Source organism: Pseudophryne corroboree, chromosome 6 (assembly GCF_028390025.1).
Source record: "Pseudophryne corroboree isolate aPseCor3 chromosome 6, aPseCor3.hap2, whole genome shotgun sequence".
Taxonomy (NCBI): Eukaryota; Metazoa; Chordata; class Amphibia; order Anura; family Myobatrachidae; genus Pseudophryne; species Pseudophryne corroboree.
Genome location: NC_086449.1, coordinates 832,855,006 through 832,874,378, shown reverse-complemented (window position 1 = coordinate 832,874,378; position 19,373 = coordinate 832,855,006). Strand labels below are relative to the sequence as shown.

The 19,373-nt window shown below is 48.0% G+C and overlaps 1 protein-coding gene across 12 annotated transcripts in view; it reads right to left on the bottom strand.

The window, feature by feature from the left end:
• Nucleotides 1-19,373, bottom strand: part of SOX5 (SRY-box transcription factor 5) — a 496,029-nt gene that overhangs the window by 382,319 nt on the left and 94,337 nt on the right. Inside the window, exon 1 of one of the 12 annotated variants that reach the window (XM_063929379.1) lies at nt 1,720-1,823. The exons of the other annotated variants lie outside the window; for them this stretch is intronic. Within the exon in view, the coding sequence (XP_063785449.1) occupies nt 1,720-1,801 (82 nt within the window). The 5' untranslated portion in view covers nt 1,802-1,823. Of the gene's footprint in view, nt 1-1,719; nt 1,824-19,373 lie in introns of those variants that run through there. 12 annotated transcript variants of the gene reach the window in all.

The following is a 19,373-nucleotide window of genomic DNA, read 5'->3' as shown; positions in this document are numbered from 1 at the left end:
GTGTACATTACAGTCACAGTATAGATACAGTGTACATTACAGTCACAGTATAGATACAGTGTACATTACAGTCACAGTATAGATACAGTGTACATTACAGTCACAGTATAGATACAGTGTACATTACAGTCACAGTATAGATACACCCCGTGCAGTCACAGTATAGATACAGTGTACATTACAGTCACAGTATAGATACAGTGTACATTACAGTCACAGTATAGATACAGTGTACATTACAGTCACAGTATAGATACAGTGTACATTACAGTCACAGTATAGATACAGTGTACATTACAGTCACAGTATAGATACACCCCGTGCAGTCACAGTATAGATACAGTGTACATTACAGTCACAGTATAGATACAGTGTACATTACAGTCACAGTATAGATACAGTGTACATTACAGTCACAGTATAGATACAGTGTACATTACAGTCACAGTATAGATACACCCCGTGCAGTCACAGTATAGATACAGTGTACATTACAGTCACAGTATAGATACAGTGTACATTACAGTCACAGTATAGATACAGTGTACATTACAGTCACAGTATAGATACAGTGTACATTACAGTCACAGTATAGATACAGTGTACATTACAGTCACAGTATAGATACAGTGTACATTATAGTCACAGTATAGATACAGTGTACATTAGTCACAGTATAGATACAGTGTACATTACAGTCACAGTATAGATACACCCTGTGTAGTCACAGTATAGACACAGTGTACATTACAGTCACAGTATAGATACAGTGTACATTACAGTCACAGTATAGATACAGTGTACATTACAGTCACAGTATAGATACAGTGTACATTACAGTCACAGTATAGATACAGTGTACATTACAGTCACAGTATAGATACAGTGTACATTACAGTCACAGTATAGATACAGTGTACATTACAGTCACAGTATAGATACACCCTGTGTAGTCACAGTATAGACACAGGGCACATTATAATAACAATATAAATAGATACAATGTAAATATCCGCTCGGAAACAAGCGTCAGCTGCACACATGCCGGGTAATAAGACTCTCCCTGTTTGGCAGATGACAGCTGTCACCTCCCATGTGAGGTTTCCTATCAGATACAACAACTTTCTGAACTGAGGGCTCATGGGGCATATTTACTGACAATGATATCACTTACTGACACAGGCACCCTTACTGGCAGACTTACTAAACTTACTGACACAGACACCCATAACTGACATGGACACACCTTACTGACAAACACATCACTTACTGACACAGACACCCGTACTGACAGACTTATTGAACACACACCTTACTGACACGAAAACCACTTACTGACAAGGATACCACTGACAGACACCCCTTACTGACACAGTCACCACTTACTGACTGACATACACAGACACACCTTAATGACACAACACTCTTACTGACAGACATCCCTTACTGACACCACTTACTGACAGACACTTATTACTGACACAACACACCCTTACTGACAGACACCCCTGACACATGCTCACACTCACTCAGAAAACACCCTCACTGACAGACTTACTGACACAGACATCCCTTACTGACACAGATATCACCTACTGAAACAGACACCACTCACTGACACAGACAACCCTTAATGACACAGAGTTACTGACGCAGACACAATTACTGACATACACCACTCACTGACAGACACCATTTACTGACACAGACACCACTTACTGACATAGGGGGAGAGGGAGACCTCCAGGCCGGGTGTACACTGTGTCTCCCCAGGTTTCGCACGCCCACTCCGTTCTGACATCCCTATAACTGTGCCTGGAGCTGTCCACATGGAGGAGGGGGGAGGGGACCCTCAGTGCCAGCTGTCTGCACGTCCTCCGACAGCTGCCCAGCTCATGTGCACCCTGCCCTCACCTCAGTCACCATCTCATTATCCCTAATAATCAGGCTCTGGACACTTTCCCTGCAGCCACCCTGACATGCAGGAGCTGGGAGGGGGCATCCTCTATGTGGGTGCTGGGAGGGGGCATCCTCTATGTGGGTGCTGGGAGGGGGCATCCTCTATGTGGGTGCTGGGAAGGGGCATCCTCTATGTGGGTGCTGGGAGGGGGCATCCTCTATGTGGGTGCTGGGAGGGGGCATCCTCTATGTGGGTGCTGGGAGGGGGCATCCTCTATGTGGGTGCTGGGAGGGGGCATCCTCTATGTGGGTGCAGGGAGGGGGCATCCTCTATGTGGGTGCTGGGAGGGGGCATCCTCTATGTGGGTGCTGGGAAGGGGCATCCTCTATGTGGGTGCAGGGAGGGGGCATCCTCTATGTGGGTGCAGGGAGGGGGCATCCTCTATGTGGGTGCTGGGAAGGGGCATCCTCTATGTGGGTGCTGGGAAGGGGCATCCTCTATGTGGGTGCTGGGAGGGGGCATCTTCTATGTGGGTGCACGGAGGGGGCATCCTCTATGTGGGTGCAGGGAGGGGGCATCCTCTATGTGGGTGCTGGGAAGGGGCATCCTCTATGTGGGTGCTGGGAGGGGGCATCTTCTATGTGGGTGCAGGGAGGGGGCATCCTCTATGTGGGTGCTGGGAAGGGGCATCCTCTATGTGGGTGCTGGGAGGGGGCATCATCTATGTTGGTGCTGGGAGGGGGCATCATCTATCTGGGTGCAGGGAGGGGGCATCCTCTATGTGGGTGCAGGGAGGGGGCATCCTCTATGTGGGTGCTGGGAGGGGGCATCATCTATGTGGGTGCAGGGAGGGGACATCATCTATGTGGGTGCAGGGAGGGGGCATCCTCTATGTGGGAGCAGGGAAGGGGCATCCTCTATGTGGGTGCAGGGAGGGGGCATCCTCTTTGTGGGAGCAAGGAGGGGGCATCCTCTATGTGGGTGCTGGGAGGGGGCATCCTCTATGTGGGTGCTGGGAGGGGGCATCATCTATGTGGGTGCAGGGAAGGGGCATCCTCTATGTGGTTGCTGGGAGAGGGCATCCTCTATGTGGGTGCAGGGAAGGGGCATCCTCTATGTGGGGGTAGGGCGGGAGCTCTCTCTTATGTTGGTGTAGGTAAGGGGCATCCTCTATATGGGGGTAGGGCGGGGTCTCTCTTATGTGGGTGTAGGTAAGGGGCATCCTCTATGTGGGGGTAGTGTGGGGTCTCTCTTATGTTGGTGTAGGTAAGGGGCATCCTCTATGTGGGGGTAGGGCGGGGGCTCTCTCTTATGTTGGTGTAGGTAAGGGGCATCCTCTATGTGGGGGTAGGGCGGGGTCTCTCTTATGTTGGTGTGGGTAAGGGGCATCCTCTATGTGGGGGTAGGGCAGGGGCTCTCTCTTATGTTGGTGTAGGTAAGGGGCATCCTCTATGTGGGGGTAGGGCGGGGTCTCTCTTATGTTGGTGTAGGTAAGGAGCATCCTCTATGTGGGGGTAGGGTGGGGTCTCTCTTATGTTGGTGTAGATAAGGGGCATCCTCTAAGTGGGGGTAGGGTGGGGGCTCTCTCTTATGTTGGTGTAGGTAAGGGGCATCCTCTATGTGGGGGTAGGGCGGGGGCTCTCTTATGTTGGTGTAGGTAAGGGGCATCCTCTATGTGGGGGTAGGGCGGGGGCTCTCTTATGTTGGTGTAGGTAAGGGGCATCCTCTATGTGGGGGTAGGGAGGGGGCTCTCTCTTATGTTGGTGTAGGTAAGGGGCATCATCTATGTGGGGGTAGGGCGGGGTCTCTCTTATGTGGGTGTAGGTAAGGGGCGTCCTCTATGTGGGGGTAGGGCGGGGTCTCTCTTATGTTGGTGTAGGTAAGGGGCATCCTCTATGTGGGGGTAGGGCGGGGGCTCTCTCTTATGTTGGTGTAGGTAAGGGGCATCCTCTATGTGGGGGTAGGGCGGGGGTTCTCTCTTATGTTGGTGTAGGTAAGGGGCATCCTCTATGTGGGGGTAGGGTGGGGGGTCTCTCTTATGTTGGTGTAGATAAGGGGCATCCTCTATGTGGGGGTAGGGTGGGGTCTCTCTTATGTTGGTGTAGGTAAGGGGCATCCTCTATGTGGGGGTAGGGTGGGGGGTCTCTCTTATGTTGGTGTAGGTAAGGGGCATCCTCTATGTGGGGGTAGGGTGGGGGGTCTCTCTTATGTTGGTGTAGGTAAGGGCATCCTCTATGTGGGGGTAGGGTGGGCGTTCTCTCTTATGTTGGTGTAGGTAAGGAGCATCCTCTATGTGGGGGTAGGGTGGGGGGTCTCTCTTATGTTGGTGTAGGTAAGGGGCATCCTCTATGTGGAGGTAGGGTGGGGGTCTATCTCTTATGTTGGTGTAGGTAAGGGGCATCCTCTATGTGGGGGTAGGGTGGGGGGTCTTTCTTATGTTGGTGTAGGTAAGGGGCATCCTCTATGTGGGAGTAGGGTGGGGGGTCTATCTCTTATGTTGGTATAGGTAAGGGGCATCCACTATGTGGGGGTAGGGTGGGGTGTCTCTCTTATGTTGGTGTAGGTAAGGGGCATCCTCTATGTGGGGGTAGGGTGGGGGGTCTATCTCTTATGTTGGTGTAGGTAAGGGACATCCTCTTTGTGGGGGTAGGGTGGGGGTCTATTTCTTATGTTGGTGTAGGTAAGGGACATCCTCTTTGTGGGGGTAGGGTGGGGGTCTATCTCTTATGTTGGTGTAGGTAAGGGACATCCTCTTTGTGGGGGTAGGGTGGGGGGTCTATCTCTTATGTTGGTGTAGGTAAGGGACATCCTCTTTGTGGGGGTAGGGTGGGGGGTCTATCTCTTATGTTGGTGTAGGTAAGGGGGCATCCTCTATGTGGGGGTAGGGTGGGGGGTCTATCTCTTATGTTGGTGTAGGTAAGGGACATCCTCTTTGTGGGGGTAGGGTGGGGGGTCTATCTCTTATGTTGGTGTAGGTAAGGGACATCCTCTTTGTGGGGGTAGGGTGGGGGGTCTATCTCTTATGTTGGTGTAGGTAAGGGGGCATCCTCTATGTGGGGGTAGGGTGGGGGGTCTATCTCTTATGTTGGTGTAGGTAAGGGACATCCTCTTTGTGGGGGTAGGGTGGGGGGTCTATCTCTTATGTTGGTGTAGGTAAGGGACATCCTCTTTGTGGGGGTAGGGTGGGGGGTCTATCTCTTATGTTGGTGTAGGTAAGGGACATCCTCTTTGTGGGGGTAGGGTGGGGGGTCTATCTCTTATGTTGGTGTAGGTAAGGGACATCCTCTTTATGGGGGTAGGGTGGGGGGTCTATCTCTTATGTTGGTGTAGGTAAGGGACATCCTCTTTGTGGGGGTAGGGTGGGGGGTCTATCTCTTATGTTGGTGTAGGTAAGGGGGCATCCTCTTTGTGGGGGTAGGGTGGGGGTCTATCTCTTATGTTGGTGTAGGTAAGGGGGCATCCTCTTTGTGGGGGTAGGGTGGGGGTCTATCTCTTATGTTGGTGTAGGTAAGGGACATCCTCTTTGTGGGGGTAGGGTGGGGGGTCTATCTCTTATGTTGGTGTAGGTAAGGGGCATTCATGTACAGTATGTGGGAAAATAGAAAATAATAAACAATGTAATAATAAAATATTCTTGGGATAGAAAATAGAGAAATATTTTGGAAGCATTGTGGAACATTCCTTAGCACCGTGCTAACAAGCGCTGCCCAGCAGGGGGGCAGTGGCACCTCCGTGTGTAACCCCACTGAGACCAGCCACAGGAGAGCAGCACACTGAATCAGGGAGGTGGTTGTGGGTATTAAGGCAGTAGTATGAGCCCAGAGGTAACGTCCAGTGTTCCCCAAATGACTGCAGAAAGTCCAATCTCATCTCGTAAGTACATATTAGGATTTTCTGTACATCCCAGGGTGATGGCACTGTTGCTTTCACAGTTTACAGTAAGCTCTGATGAAAGTGCTCTGACAAAAACCTACACAGATATGAATTGCTCACAGATGTGTCTATTTAGTCCTCTATTTAGTGACAGGAGCACAGTAAGCAGGATAGGGCAGCAGTCGTCCAGTGTGACCAGTCCCGTGGTACCCCCACCATCACCAGTCCCTCTACTATCGGGCTGTTATCGCCTTTACTACATGGTTTGGTGGCTCCTACTATATTCATTTTACAGCTGCACTAATATGGGGAGAATTAAATCGCAAATGTCCAAATCATCTATGGCACGGTTTGCATAGCGGTTAGCATTACTGTCTCACAGCACTGGGGTCAAGAGTACACATCCCGCTAAGGCCCGATCTGTGTGAATTTTGTATTTTTCCCCCAGGTGCTCTGTTGTTCCTCCCGTAATCCAAAAACTATAAATACACGATACTGGGAGCGGGGTTAGTATATGGACTGGGGGTTACCGCGCTGTGACCGATGAAATCCGGCGTGATAAGGCTGGCTGGTTCTTCTCAGCAGGTATAGGACGCCTATAACTCCTGATGTACGGGATCTCACTAATGTAATGATTCCACTTAGCGATATTGCTCGGGGAGAAGCGTGAGGACGTCAATGCTATTACTGAGTGGCACAAGACTCAGCACTACTGTGTGTGACCCCTCTCACTCCACGCTGGTTACACAGGGTAAAAGGAAGAGTATTCGCCCATGTGGGTTCTTACTGCTAATGCCGGTGCATTTCCTGCGCCAGCCAGCCCTGGTCTGGCATCCGAGCCATGTATTTCCATCTGTGACATGCCAGATACAGTGTATCAGCCCATCAGAGACTGAGCCCCCCGATTTCTCTCTGTTTGTCCTCTGAGCTGCCCTGGACAATGGGCAAAGCCTGCCGATACATTATCTCTTTCCACTTTAGCTCTCTCCAAACTTTCATAAAACTGCACAAAATATCTGCCATACACGGCGGCTGCAGCATCGCTTACTTCCCTGCACAAAGCTACAGACTCCATGGCGGACGTGGCATGTAATATACAACCAGACACGATGGTCGTAAGAGATGGATGAATCCCCCTCCACAGGTTTCCTGCGTTACTGAGTTTCATGTCAAATAATGTATAAGTCTAATTCACACTGAGAGGCTCAGCTCTCTTATTTGATTTGCAGGCCTATACTAACGACGGGGCCTGGAGCTTACACACCGATCCCCCCGCCAAACTTTCGGTGTGGTCTCTGGGCTCCACAAATAAGTGAACATTCAGGGCCCCTAACGTCGGCGAGCAGGAATCTCTCCGTGGGATGTGCTAAGCTCTCGCAATGAGTAGGAAGAGTAATGACTGGGTGAGAATCATAGGTGAGTGCCTGGATAAGCAGCACAGTATATACACAGGGATTATCCCACAGGAGGCGGGAACACTGTAATATATCTTACAGATCTGCGCACTCCGCTTACACTCGGGAACGCTGACACTATACACCCCTGACAGAACACACAACAGACTGATAGGAAACTCACAAATCAAACAAACCAGGCTCCAAACCGACCGGGTTACCATACAGTGCTAAATGCAGCTGGACGAAGGGCGATACTACTAGACGTAGAGCTGATAGTAAATGTATTACTTATCACTGGTCACCTACATCAGTGTCGTGCACCAGGTGCAGGAGACGCACCAGCTAACAGGTGATATAGCTCTGCACAGGACACATTCGTGTGCGATCGCTCAGTGATAAAGCCGCCTTTCCGGATGTAAGACTCTGTATTACCGCCATTTTCCTGCCCCCATTGTAAGGCATAGATTAACCTCTGCATCAGCCCCGTGTGCAATTATCTGACCGCGGTCACAGGCAGTCTGAGTATTCCAGCAGGGGGTGCCCTCGTGCTGCATCTGACCGCGGTCACAAGCAGGGCACACCTATAGTGTACTCTGTATTACTATTATTTATTTATTAACAGTTTCTTACATAGCGCAGCAAATTTCATTGCGCTTTACAATTGGACACAATGATTAAACAAAACTGGGTAATAATAAACAGTCATAGAGGTAGGAGGGCCCTGCTCGCAGCTTACCAGCAATTTCATATTCCATTTACCCAACATGTCCCCATCTTATTCTGGGGGTAATCTGTCCCTTGGGGCCTCCACCATTGGCTGTAATCAATGGATGAGGGTGTTATGGCAGTGGTCCCCAAAATGGAATTATGGCGCCCAAAAGTATCAGCATTTTTTTCACGGCACCCCTAGGATAAAAGTTTTTTATTGATATACAGGTTGAGTCTCCCTTATCCAAAATGCTTGGGACCAGAGGTATTTTGGATATGGGATTTTTCCGTATTTTGGAATAATTGCATACCATAATGAGATATCATGGTGATGGGGCCTAAGTCTAAGCACAGAATACATTTATGTTACATATACACCTTATACACACAGCCTGAAGGTCATTTTAGCCAATATTTTTTATAACTTTATGCATTAAACAAAGTGTGTGTACATTCACACAATTCATTTATGTTTCATATACACCTTGGCCCTCATTCCGAGTTGATCGCTCACAAGGCGAATTTAGCAGAGTTGCTCAGGCTAAGCCGCCGCCTACTGGGAGTGAATCTTAGCTTCTTAAAATTGCGACCGATGTATTCGCAATATTGCGATTACAAACTACTTAGCAGTTTCAGAGTAGCTTCAGACTTACTCGGCATCTGCGATCAGTTCAGTGCTTGTCGTTCCTGGTTTGACGTCATAAACACACCCAGCGTTCGCCCAGACACTCCCCCGTTTCTCTGGCCACTCCTGCGTTTTTTCCGGAAACGGTAGCGTTTTTATCCACACGCCCCGAAAACGCCGTGTTTCCGCCCAGTAACACCCATTTCCTGTCAATCACACTACGATCGCCGGAGCGAAGAAAAAGCCGTGAGTAAAAATACTATCTTCATTGTAAAATTACTTGGCGCAGTCGCAGTGCGATTATTGCGCATGCGTACTAAGCGGAATTTCACTGCGATGCGATGAAAATTACAGAGCGAACGACTCGGAATGAGGGCCCTTATACACACAGCCTGAAGGTCATTTAATACAATATTTTTAATAACTTTGTGTATTAAACAAAGTTTGTGTACATTGAGACATCAAAATACAAAGATTTCACTATCTCACTCTCACTCAAAAAAGTCCGTATTTCGGAATATTCCGTATTTCGGAATATTTGGATATGGGATACTCAACCTGTATTTGAAAAAAATAAAGTATGAAAGTATTGCCTCTCACTTTGACCATCAATAATCTGATGTAGTCCTGGACCACCAGCCCCGAGGACCCCTGCAAGAACCTGGCGGAACCCCAAGGTGCCTAAGGACACCATTTGGGTACTGCTGTAAACGCCGGAGCACCCCACCAAAGGGGGAGCCGGTGAAGTTCAGTACTAAGCGGAAAACCCCTGTAAAATAATGGAGACATCTCTGCTGAGACCTGGCACTCAGAGCCGGCCAGGGAAATATGCCAGGATATCTGGGATCAGGAACTCAGACGTGAGACCAGTTCATACAACACTGCTGGAACGTGGTCCCCTATAACACATATATATTCTTTATAATTAGCGTCTTCCCTTCTCCCGCAGGCAGGAACAGACAACACTCTCATCCTGCCGCAGTGTTTCCGTGTAGTAATCCTTTTACCGCCTTCCAATAAACAATTCCCATTACTGCCGGGATCAATAAGAAAAGGGGCCTAATTCAGACCTGATCGCTCGCTAGGGGTTTTTGCAGCGCTGCGAGCAGATAGTCGCCGCCCAAAGGGGAGCGTATTTTAGCTTTGCAAGTGTGCGATCGCATGTGCAGCCGAGCGCTACAAAAAAGTTTTGTGCAGTTTCTGAGTATCCCAGGACTTACTCAGCCGCTGCGATCACTTCAGCCTGTCCGGTCCCGGAATTGACGTCAGACACCCGCCCTGCAAACACTCCCAGAAAACGGTCAGTTGCCACCCACAAACGCCCTCTTCCTGTCAATCTCCTTGCGATCGCCTGTGCGAATGGATTCTTCGTACAATCCATCGAACAGCAATGATCTGCTTTGTACCCGTGCGACGCGCCTGCGCATTGCGGTGTATACGCATACGCATTATGACCTTGATCGCAGCGCAGCAAAAAAAACTAGCGTACGATCAGGTCGGAATGACCCCTAATGTCTGTAACCGCAGCATAACCAGCAGCTGTTGTGGAACTACAAATTCCAGCATGACCTGCCAACCAAAGTCTAAAGCATTAAACAGAAAAACACACAAAAACCGCAAAAACAGTAACACAAAAATCATCCACGTTTCACAGATGTTTTGCCATTTTGGTCCTACTCAATGTAAGACACTATTTTTTTTTTAATGAGCTTAATGTCATTTTATGTAAAAAAAATAAATCTCTGCACAAAGATATAAATTGGTTACGTTCCGGAGCATTTCTTACACTTTAGAGAAAAAGGTAATGACGCTGTGAATTTGGCTGCTTGTGTATTGTGAGAGTCCAGCAAACGTTTCGTCGGGCTCTATACACAGGAAATAGGGAGCTGGTGGGATGCATCTGCGGAAAATGAAAGGGCGTATTGTGGTTAGGTTACCGCTCTGACAACGACTCAGTGTTTGTCATAAATCCATTGGTCTGGTCACTAATACAGGACACACGAATGCAAATCCCAGGCTTCTCCCTGCGCACCGTACAACATGACATTTCAGGAACATCTCATTGCTGACAGATATTTCCGGAATGCCGGCGACATTATCCTGGTAAAAGCTTTCTCTGCCGATTTACACCTATCCCACCCGCACATGTCCTTACCATGCAGTAAGTACAATAAAAACCAGATGAGATATTGGTGGGGTGACGGTAATTAGGGTGTGGATTGGTGAACCCTAGCAAGCTATCCTTTATTCACCGGGTACACGAGGCGGCAATCAGCCGGAGCAGAGCCCTGGAAAGGGGAAAGTTATCGTTACTTAAAAATGTCTCTTTAAGGGGGGTATTTATTAAAGCAGTTCCAGACAATCAGCTCCTAACTGCCATGTTACAGGCTGTGTTTGACAAATGACAGAAGCTGATTGGTTGTTACTTTATCTCTCTCTCCACTTTATTACTCTCTACAGTTTGATAAATCCCCCCCTTAAGTGCTAATCACCAGAAAGCAACATAAGTACACCTAGCAATACTACAGGAATAAAGAGGCCACAAAATGATACAATAAAGGTCTGAAAAGCTTCCGGAATTCTCGGGAGATCTACAATAACGATACTGTAGAATCAGCTCGTTACAGCAGTGAAGTCCCAGCTGCACTTTCACTTTCATTTTATAGGAGGATTCTATAACACGATAAAGAAAGAGGTTTTTCCTTGCTGTGTGTTCCCCTCCGCGTCTCTCCCCGCGGCAGTTTGGCTCCAGTTACGGAGCTCTCGGCGCACGTTGGCAGCTTTGGAGAAAGTGAAGATACGTTGCATGGTCAGGTCTATAAAAGACTGGGGCTGGGATCTTCTAGTGCTTAGTAGGAACACAATGTACCGAGACGGTTTGTTTTTGGCGATGGATGACGGGCGTAAATGTGGGTGCAGGGGGCAGCACCGACCACTAGAACCCGTCACACTTTCCTTGCGGCTGCCGCGGGTGATGGGAGACGTGGCTGGTAGAGACAGTGACGGCCTCCGCGTCACTGCACTCAGAGAAGCCACCGTGAGGTCAGCGCTGATACACAGTATTCGCTGCGTTCTGCACTGGCTGCGCCCCGGTGCTGGCTGCGTAGGAGCAGCCACTCGCCCCCCGTTTCCCCGTATTTGTGTAGCTGTTAGACGTTCTGTGAAGGGGGGAGCAGTAACCAGCCTCGCTACAACAAAAGCCTTACTGTCACCGAGCCAGTCCCAGACATGGTGGAAAGCAGCCGACAGGAAAAGGACTGGCTCCACCGCTAGGGTCCCGGCCGAGTACAGTCATCACATTCACTCAAATTGGCAACTGGTCTCAGTGCTGCTGGCTCAGAGCTGTGAACAAGGGTCGGGATTGAATAACCAATTATACAACCGCTGACTGAGTTTATACAAGGTTTGCAAACTGTTATAATAGCACAGTGTACAAGTGGCCGTTTCATCCCCGTCCAGATAGGGAGTCACTTCTCCATTCACTTGTCACTTTATTCCATGGGACTCAGGGGAGAGGTTAGTAAAGTGTCACAGCCATTGTCTGCTGAGCAGGGCACACTCTCTGTATAATTATCATTATATCACACCGGGGGAGTAGTCGCTGACTACCTCTTACAGGAGACTAAGGGCCTAATTCAGACCTGATCAGTGCTGTGCGAAGCCTATCAGGTCTGAAATGCGCATGCACCGCCGAATGCCAGACGGGCGACGGCTGTCTCAGCCCTGCGATCGCCTCTGCCTGATTGACAGGCAGAGGCGGTCGATGGGTGGGAGGGGGCGGGCCGTCTGCGTTTGGCCGCCGTTTCGGGTGCGCGGTCTGGGCAACGCAGGTGTGCCCAGACCATTGGGGGGAGGGCCATGGCGGCTGATGTGCCGAATTATAACAGCGACGGATGCATGCCACGTATGTGCCGAATTATAACAGCGACGGATACATGCCACATATGTGCCAAATTATTACAGCAACAGATATATGCCACGTATGTGCCAAATTATAACAGCGACGGATACATGCCACGTATGTGCCGAATTATAACAGCGACGGATACATGCCACATATGTGCCAAATTATAACAGCAACAGATACATGCCACGTATGTGCCAAATTATAACAGCGACGGATACATGCCACATATGTGCCAAATTATAACAGCACCAGATACATGCCACGTATGTGCCGAATTATAACGGCACCAGATACATGCCACGTATGTGCCAAATTATAACAGCGACGGATGCATGCCACATATGTGCCAAATTCTAACAGCACCAGATACATGCCACATATGTGCCAAATTATAACAGCGACGGATACATTCCACGTATGTGCCAAATTATAACAGCGACGGATGCATGCCACGTATGTGCCGAATTATAACAGCACCAGATACATGCCACGTATGTGCCAAATTATAACAGCACCAGATACATGCCACGTATGTGCCAAATTATAACAGCACCAGATACATGCCACGTATGTGCCAAATTATAACAGCGACGGATGCATGCCACGTATGTGCAGAATTATAACAGCACCAGATACATGCCACGTATGTGCCAAATTATAACAGCGACGGATGCATGCCACGTATGTGCCAAATTATAACAGCACCAGATACATGCCACATATGTGCCAAATTATAACAGCGACGGATACATGCCACGTATGTGCCGAATTATAACAGCGACGGATGCATGCCACGTATGTGCCGAATTATAACAGCACCAGATACATGCCACGTATGTGCCAAATTATAACAGCACCAGATACATGCCACGTATGTGCCAAATTATAACAGCACCAGATACATGCCACGTATGTGCCAAATTATAACAGCGACGGATGCATGCCACGTATGTGCCGAATTATAACAGCACCAGATACATGCCACGTATGCGCCAAATTATAACAGCGACGGATACATGCCACATATGTGCCAAATTATAACAGCGACGGATACATGCCACATATGTGCCAAATTATAACAGCGACGGATGCATGCCACGTATGTTCCGAATTATAACAGCACCAGCTACATGCCACGTATGTGCCGAATTATAACAGCGATGGATGCATGCCACGTATGTGCCGAATTATAACAGCGACGGATGCATGCCACGTATGTGCCGAATTATAACAGCGACGGATACATGCCACGTATGTGCCGAATTATAACAGCACAAGATACATGCCACATATGTGCCAAATTATAACAGCGACGGATACATGCCACATATGTGCCAAATTATAACAGCGACGGATACATGCCACGTATGTGCCGAATTATAACAGCACCAGATACATGCCACGTATGTGCCAAATTATAACAGCACCAGATACATGCCACGTATGTGCCAAATTATAACAGCACCAGATACATGCCACATATGTGCCAAATTATAAAAGCGACGGATGCATGCCACGTATGTGCCAAATTATAACAGCGACGGATGCATGCCACGTATGTGCCGAATTATAACAGCACCAGATACATGCCACGTATGCGCCAAATTATAACAGCGACAGATACATGCCACATATGTGCCAAATTATAACAGTGACGGATGCATGCCACGTATGTGCCGAATTATAACAGCACCAGATACATGCCACGTATGCGCCAAATTATAACAGCGACGGATACATGCCACATATGTGCCAAATTATAACAGCGACGGATACATGCCACATATGTGCCAAATTATAACAGCGACGGATGCATGCCACGTATGTGCCGAATTATAACAGCACCAGCTACATGCCACGTATGTGCCGAATTATAACAGCGACGGATGCATGCCACGTATGTGCCGAATTATAACAGCGACGGATACATGCCACATATGTGCCGAATTATAACAGCACAAGATACATGCCACATATGTGCCAAATTATAACAGCGACGGATACATGCCACATATGTGCCAAATTATAACAGCGACGGATACATGCCACATATGTGCCAAATTATAACAGCGACGGATACATGCCACATATGTGCCGAATTATAACAGCACCATATACATGCCACGTATGTGCCGAATTATAACAGCGACGGATACATGCCACATATGTGCCAAATTATAACAGCGACGGATACATGCCACATATGTGCCGAATTATAACAGCACCAGATACATGCCACATATGTGACAAATTATAACAGCACCAGATACACGCCACATATGTGCCGAATTATAACAGCGACGGATACATGCCACATATGTGCCAAATTATAACAGCACCAGATACATGCCACGTATGTGCCAAATTATAACAGCGACGGATACATGCCACGTATGTGCCGAATTATAACAGCGACGGATACATGCCACGTATGTGCCGAATTATAACAGCGACGGATACATGCCACGTATGTGCCGAATTATAACAGCGACGGATACATGCCACGTATGTGCCGAATTATAACAGCGGCGGATACATGCCACGTATGTGCCGAATTATAACAGCGGCGGATACATGACACATAAGTGCCAAATTATAACAGCGACGGATACATGCCACATATGTGCCAAATTATAACGGCGATGGATACATGCCACGTATGTGCCGAATTATAACAGCGACGGATACATGCCACATATGTGCCAAATTATAACAGCAGCAGATACATGCCACATATGTGCCAAATTATAACAGCACCAGATACATGCCACATATGTGACAATTTATAACAGCACCAGATACATGCCACGTATGTGCCAAATTATAACAGCACCAGATACATGACACATATGTGCCAAATTATAACAGCACCAAATACATGACACATATGTGCCAAATTATAACAGCGACGGGTACATGCCACATATGTGACAAATTATAACAGCACCAGATACACGCCACATATGTGCCAAATTATAACAGCACCAGATACATGACACATATGTGCCAAATTATAACAGCGACGGATACATGCCACATATGTGACAAATTATAACAGCACCAGATACATGCCACATATGTGCCAAATTATAACAGCACCAGATACATGCCACATATGTGCCAAATTATAACAGCGACGGATACATGCCACATATGTGACAAATTATAAAAGCGACGGATACATGCCACATATGTGCCAAATTATAACAGCACCAGATACATGCCACATATGTGCCAAATTATAACAGCACCAGATACATGACACATATGTGCCAAATTATAACAGCGACGGATACATGCCACATATGTGACAAATTATAACAGCACCAGATACACGCCACATATGTGCCAAATTATAACAGCACCAGATACATGACACATATGTGCCAAATTATAACAGCGACGGATACATGCCACATATGTGCCAAATTATAACAGCGACGGATACATGCCACATATGTGACAAATTATAACAGCGACGGATACATGCCACATATGTGCCAAATTATGACAGCACCAGATACATGCCACATATGTGACAAATTATAACAGCACCAGATACATGCCACATATGTGCCAAATTATAACAGCACCAGATACATGACACATATGTGCCAAATTATAACAGCGACAGATACATGCCACATATGTGACAAATTATAACAGCGACGGATACATGCCACATATGTGACAAATTATAACAGCGACGGATACATGCCACATATGTGACAAATTATAACAGCACCAGATACATGCCACGTATGTGCCAAATTATAACAGCGCCGGATACATGCCACATATGTGCCAAATTATAACAGCGACGGATACATGCCACATATGTGCCAAATTATAACAGCGACGGATACATGCCACGTATGTGCCAAATTATAACAGCACCAGATACACGCCACATATGTGACAAATTATAACAGCGACGGATACATGCCACGTATGTGCCAAATTATAACAGCACCAGATACACGCCACATATGTGCCAAATTATAACAGCACCAGATACACGCCACATATGTGACAAATTATAACAGCGACGGATACATACCACATATGTGCCAAATTATAACAGCACCAGATACATGCCACATATGTGACAAATTATAACAGCACCAGATACATGCCACATATGTGACAAATTATAACAGCACCAGATACATGCCACATATGTGCCAAATTATAACAGCACCAGATACATGCCACATATGTGCCAAATTATAACAGCAACGGATACATGCCACATATGTGACAAATTATAACAGCACCAGATACATGCCACATATGTGACAAATTATAACAGCACCAGATACATGCCACATATGTGACAAATTATAACAGCACCAGATACATGCCACATATGTGCCAAATTATAACAGCAACGGATACATGCCACATATGTGACAAATTATAACAGCACCAGATACATGCCACATATGTGCCAAATTATAACAGCACCAGATACATGCCACATATGTGCCAAATTATAACAGCAACGGATACATGACATGTATAGAAAACTTAACTCAGAGATGGGGGTAACCTTGTTAAATCATGTTCTTACAGTGCTTGAATCACATATATCCATTCACAAGAAAATAGTGACGTGACTGAGGCACACGTGCCACATGCCTCAGCCATGCAGTCTCATGATTAATGATTCAGCCTCTGCCATCTATTCAGCTACATATAAGAATAGAAGCTGATTCAGAATAGGGGCCCACACAGCACAAATGTTCTCGGACAATATTTGCTTCTTCCTGAGCACTAAGCGGCCTCTTCAGGAAGATAAATGACCGGGAACGGCTGACATCTATAGGACGTGAGAAATGTTTGGAATTCTAACTTTAAGATGCAAAAAGCTCTTAAGCCTTGTAGGTGAGAGAGGGGAACAGAGCTCTGTACTCATCAGCCACCATGTAAGTGTGTTTCTATGGCACCCCTCACTCCTGTTTCCAAGAAAGAGTGCTTGGGCCAAATGGCCGTGTTTATCCAGCGTACAGTATCCGAGACCCAGGCGGAGGCGGCAGGCAGAGGGATAAACAGCCCCATTATATTCATCCTGAGACCACATAGCACAATTATCTCCCTGCTACACAATACACCGACACAGACCTCAGCTCTGTCTGCATAAACACTTAGAGGGCACTACACCTTGTGATCATTATAAATGGGAACCACAACATTACCGAGCAAGGCACTATAGGTGCAGCTTGTATGTTCTCTCCATGTTTGTGTGGGCTTACACTGAGTACTCTTTCTCTGTGCTGCTGGGGACTCTTCTCCTCCCACTATATAACTCTCAGTCTGTGGTTTCCTGCTGCCTCCATTCCTCTCCTCACATCATGTCACTGCCCCTGTCACATGCAGCTCTGTCCTCACTGACACATCACTCATCTCCTGATACACTCTGTGCTGCTGGGGACCCTGTTCCTCCCACTATATAACTCTCAGTCTGTGCCTTCCTGCTGCCTCCATTCCCCTCCTCACATCATGTCACTGCCCCTGTCACATGCAGCCCTGTCCTCACTGACACATCACTCATCTCCTGATACACTCTGTGCTGCTGGGGACCCTGTTCCTCCCACTATATAACTCTCAGTCTGTGGTTTCCTGCTGCCTCCATTCCCCTCCACACATCATGTCACTGCCCCTGTCACATGCAGCCCTGTCCTCACTGACACATCACTCATCTCCTGATATACTCTGTGCTGCTGGGGACTCTTCTCCTCCCACTATATAACTCTCAGTCTGTGGCTTCCTGCTGCCTCCATTCCCCTCCTCACATCATGTCACTGCCCCTGTCACACGCAGCCCTGTCCTCACTAACACATCACTTATCTCCTGATATACTCTGTGCTGCTGGGGGACCCTGCTCCTCCCACTATATAACTCTCAGTCTGTGGCTTCCTGCTGCCTCCATTCCCCTCCTCACATCGTGTCACTGCCCGTCACATGCAGCCCTGTACTCACTGACACATCACTCATCTCCTGATATACTCTGTGCTGCTGGGGACCCTGCTCCTCCCACTATATAACTCTCAGTCTGTGGCTTCCTGCTGCCTCCATTCCCCTCCTCACATCGTGTCACTGCCCGTCACATGCAGCCCTGTACTCACTGACACATCACTCCTCTCCTGATATACTCTGTGCTGCTGGGGACCTTGCTCCTCCCACTATATAACTCTCAGTCTGTGGCTACCTGCTGCCTCCATTCCCCTCCTCACATCATGTCACTGCCCGTCACATGCAGCCCTGTCCTCACTGACACATCACTCATCTCCTGATATACTATGTGCTGCTGGGGACCCTGCTCCTCCCACTATATAACTCTCAGTCTGTGGCTTCCTGCTGCCTCCATTCCCCTCCTCACATCATGTCACTGCCCGTCACATGCAGCCCTGTCCTCACTGACACATCACTCATCTCCTGATATACTCTGTGCTGCTGGGGGCCCTGCTCCTCCCACTATATAACTCTCAGTCTGTGGCTTCCTGCTGCCTCCATTCCCCTCCACACATCATGTCACTGCCTCTGTCACATGCAGCCCTGTCCTCACTGACACATCACTCATCTCCTGATATACTCTGTGCTGCTGGGGACCCTGCTCCTCACACTATATAACTCTCAGTCTGTGGCTTCCTGCTGCCTCCATTCCCCTCCTCACATCATGTCACTGCTCCTGTCACATGCAGTCCTGTCCTCACTGACACATCACTCATCTCCTGATATACTCTGTGCTGCTGGGGACCCTGCTCCTCACACTATATAACTCTCAGTCTGTGGCTTCCTGCTGCCTCCATTCCCCTCCTCACATCATGTCACTGCCCATGTCACATGCAGCCCTGTCCTCACTGACACATCACTCATCTCCTGATATACTCTGTGCTGCTGGGGACTCTGCTCCTTCCACTATATAACTCTCAGTCTGTGGCTTCCTGCTGCCTCCATTCC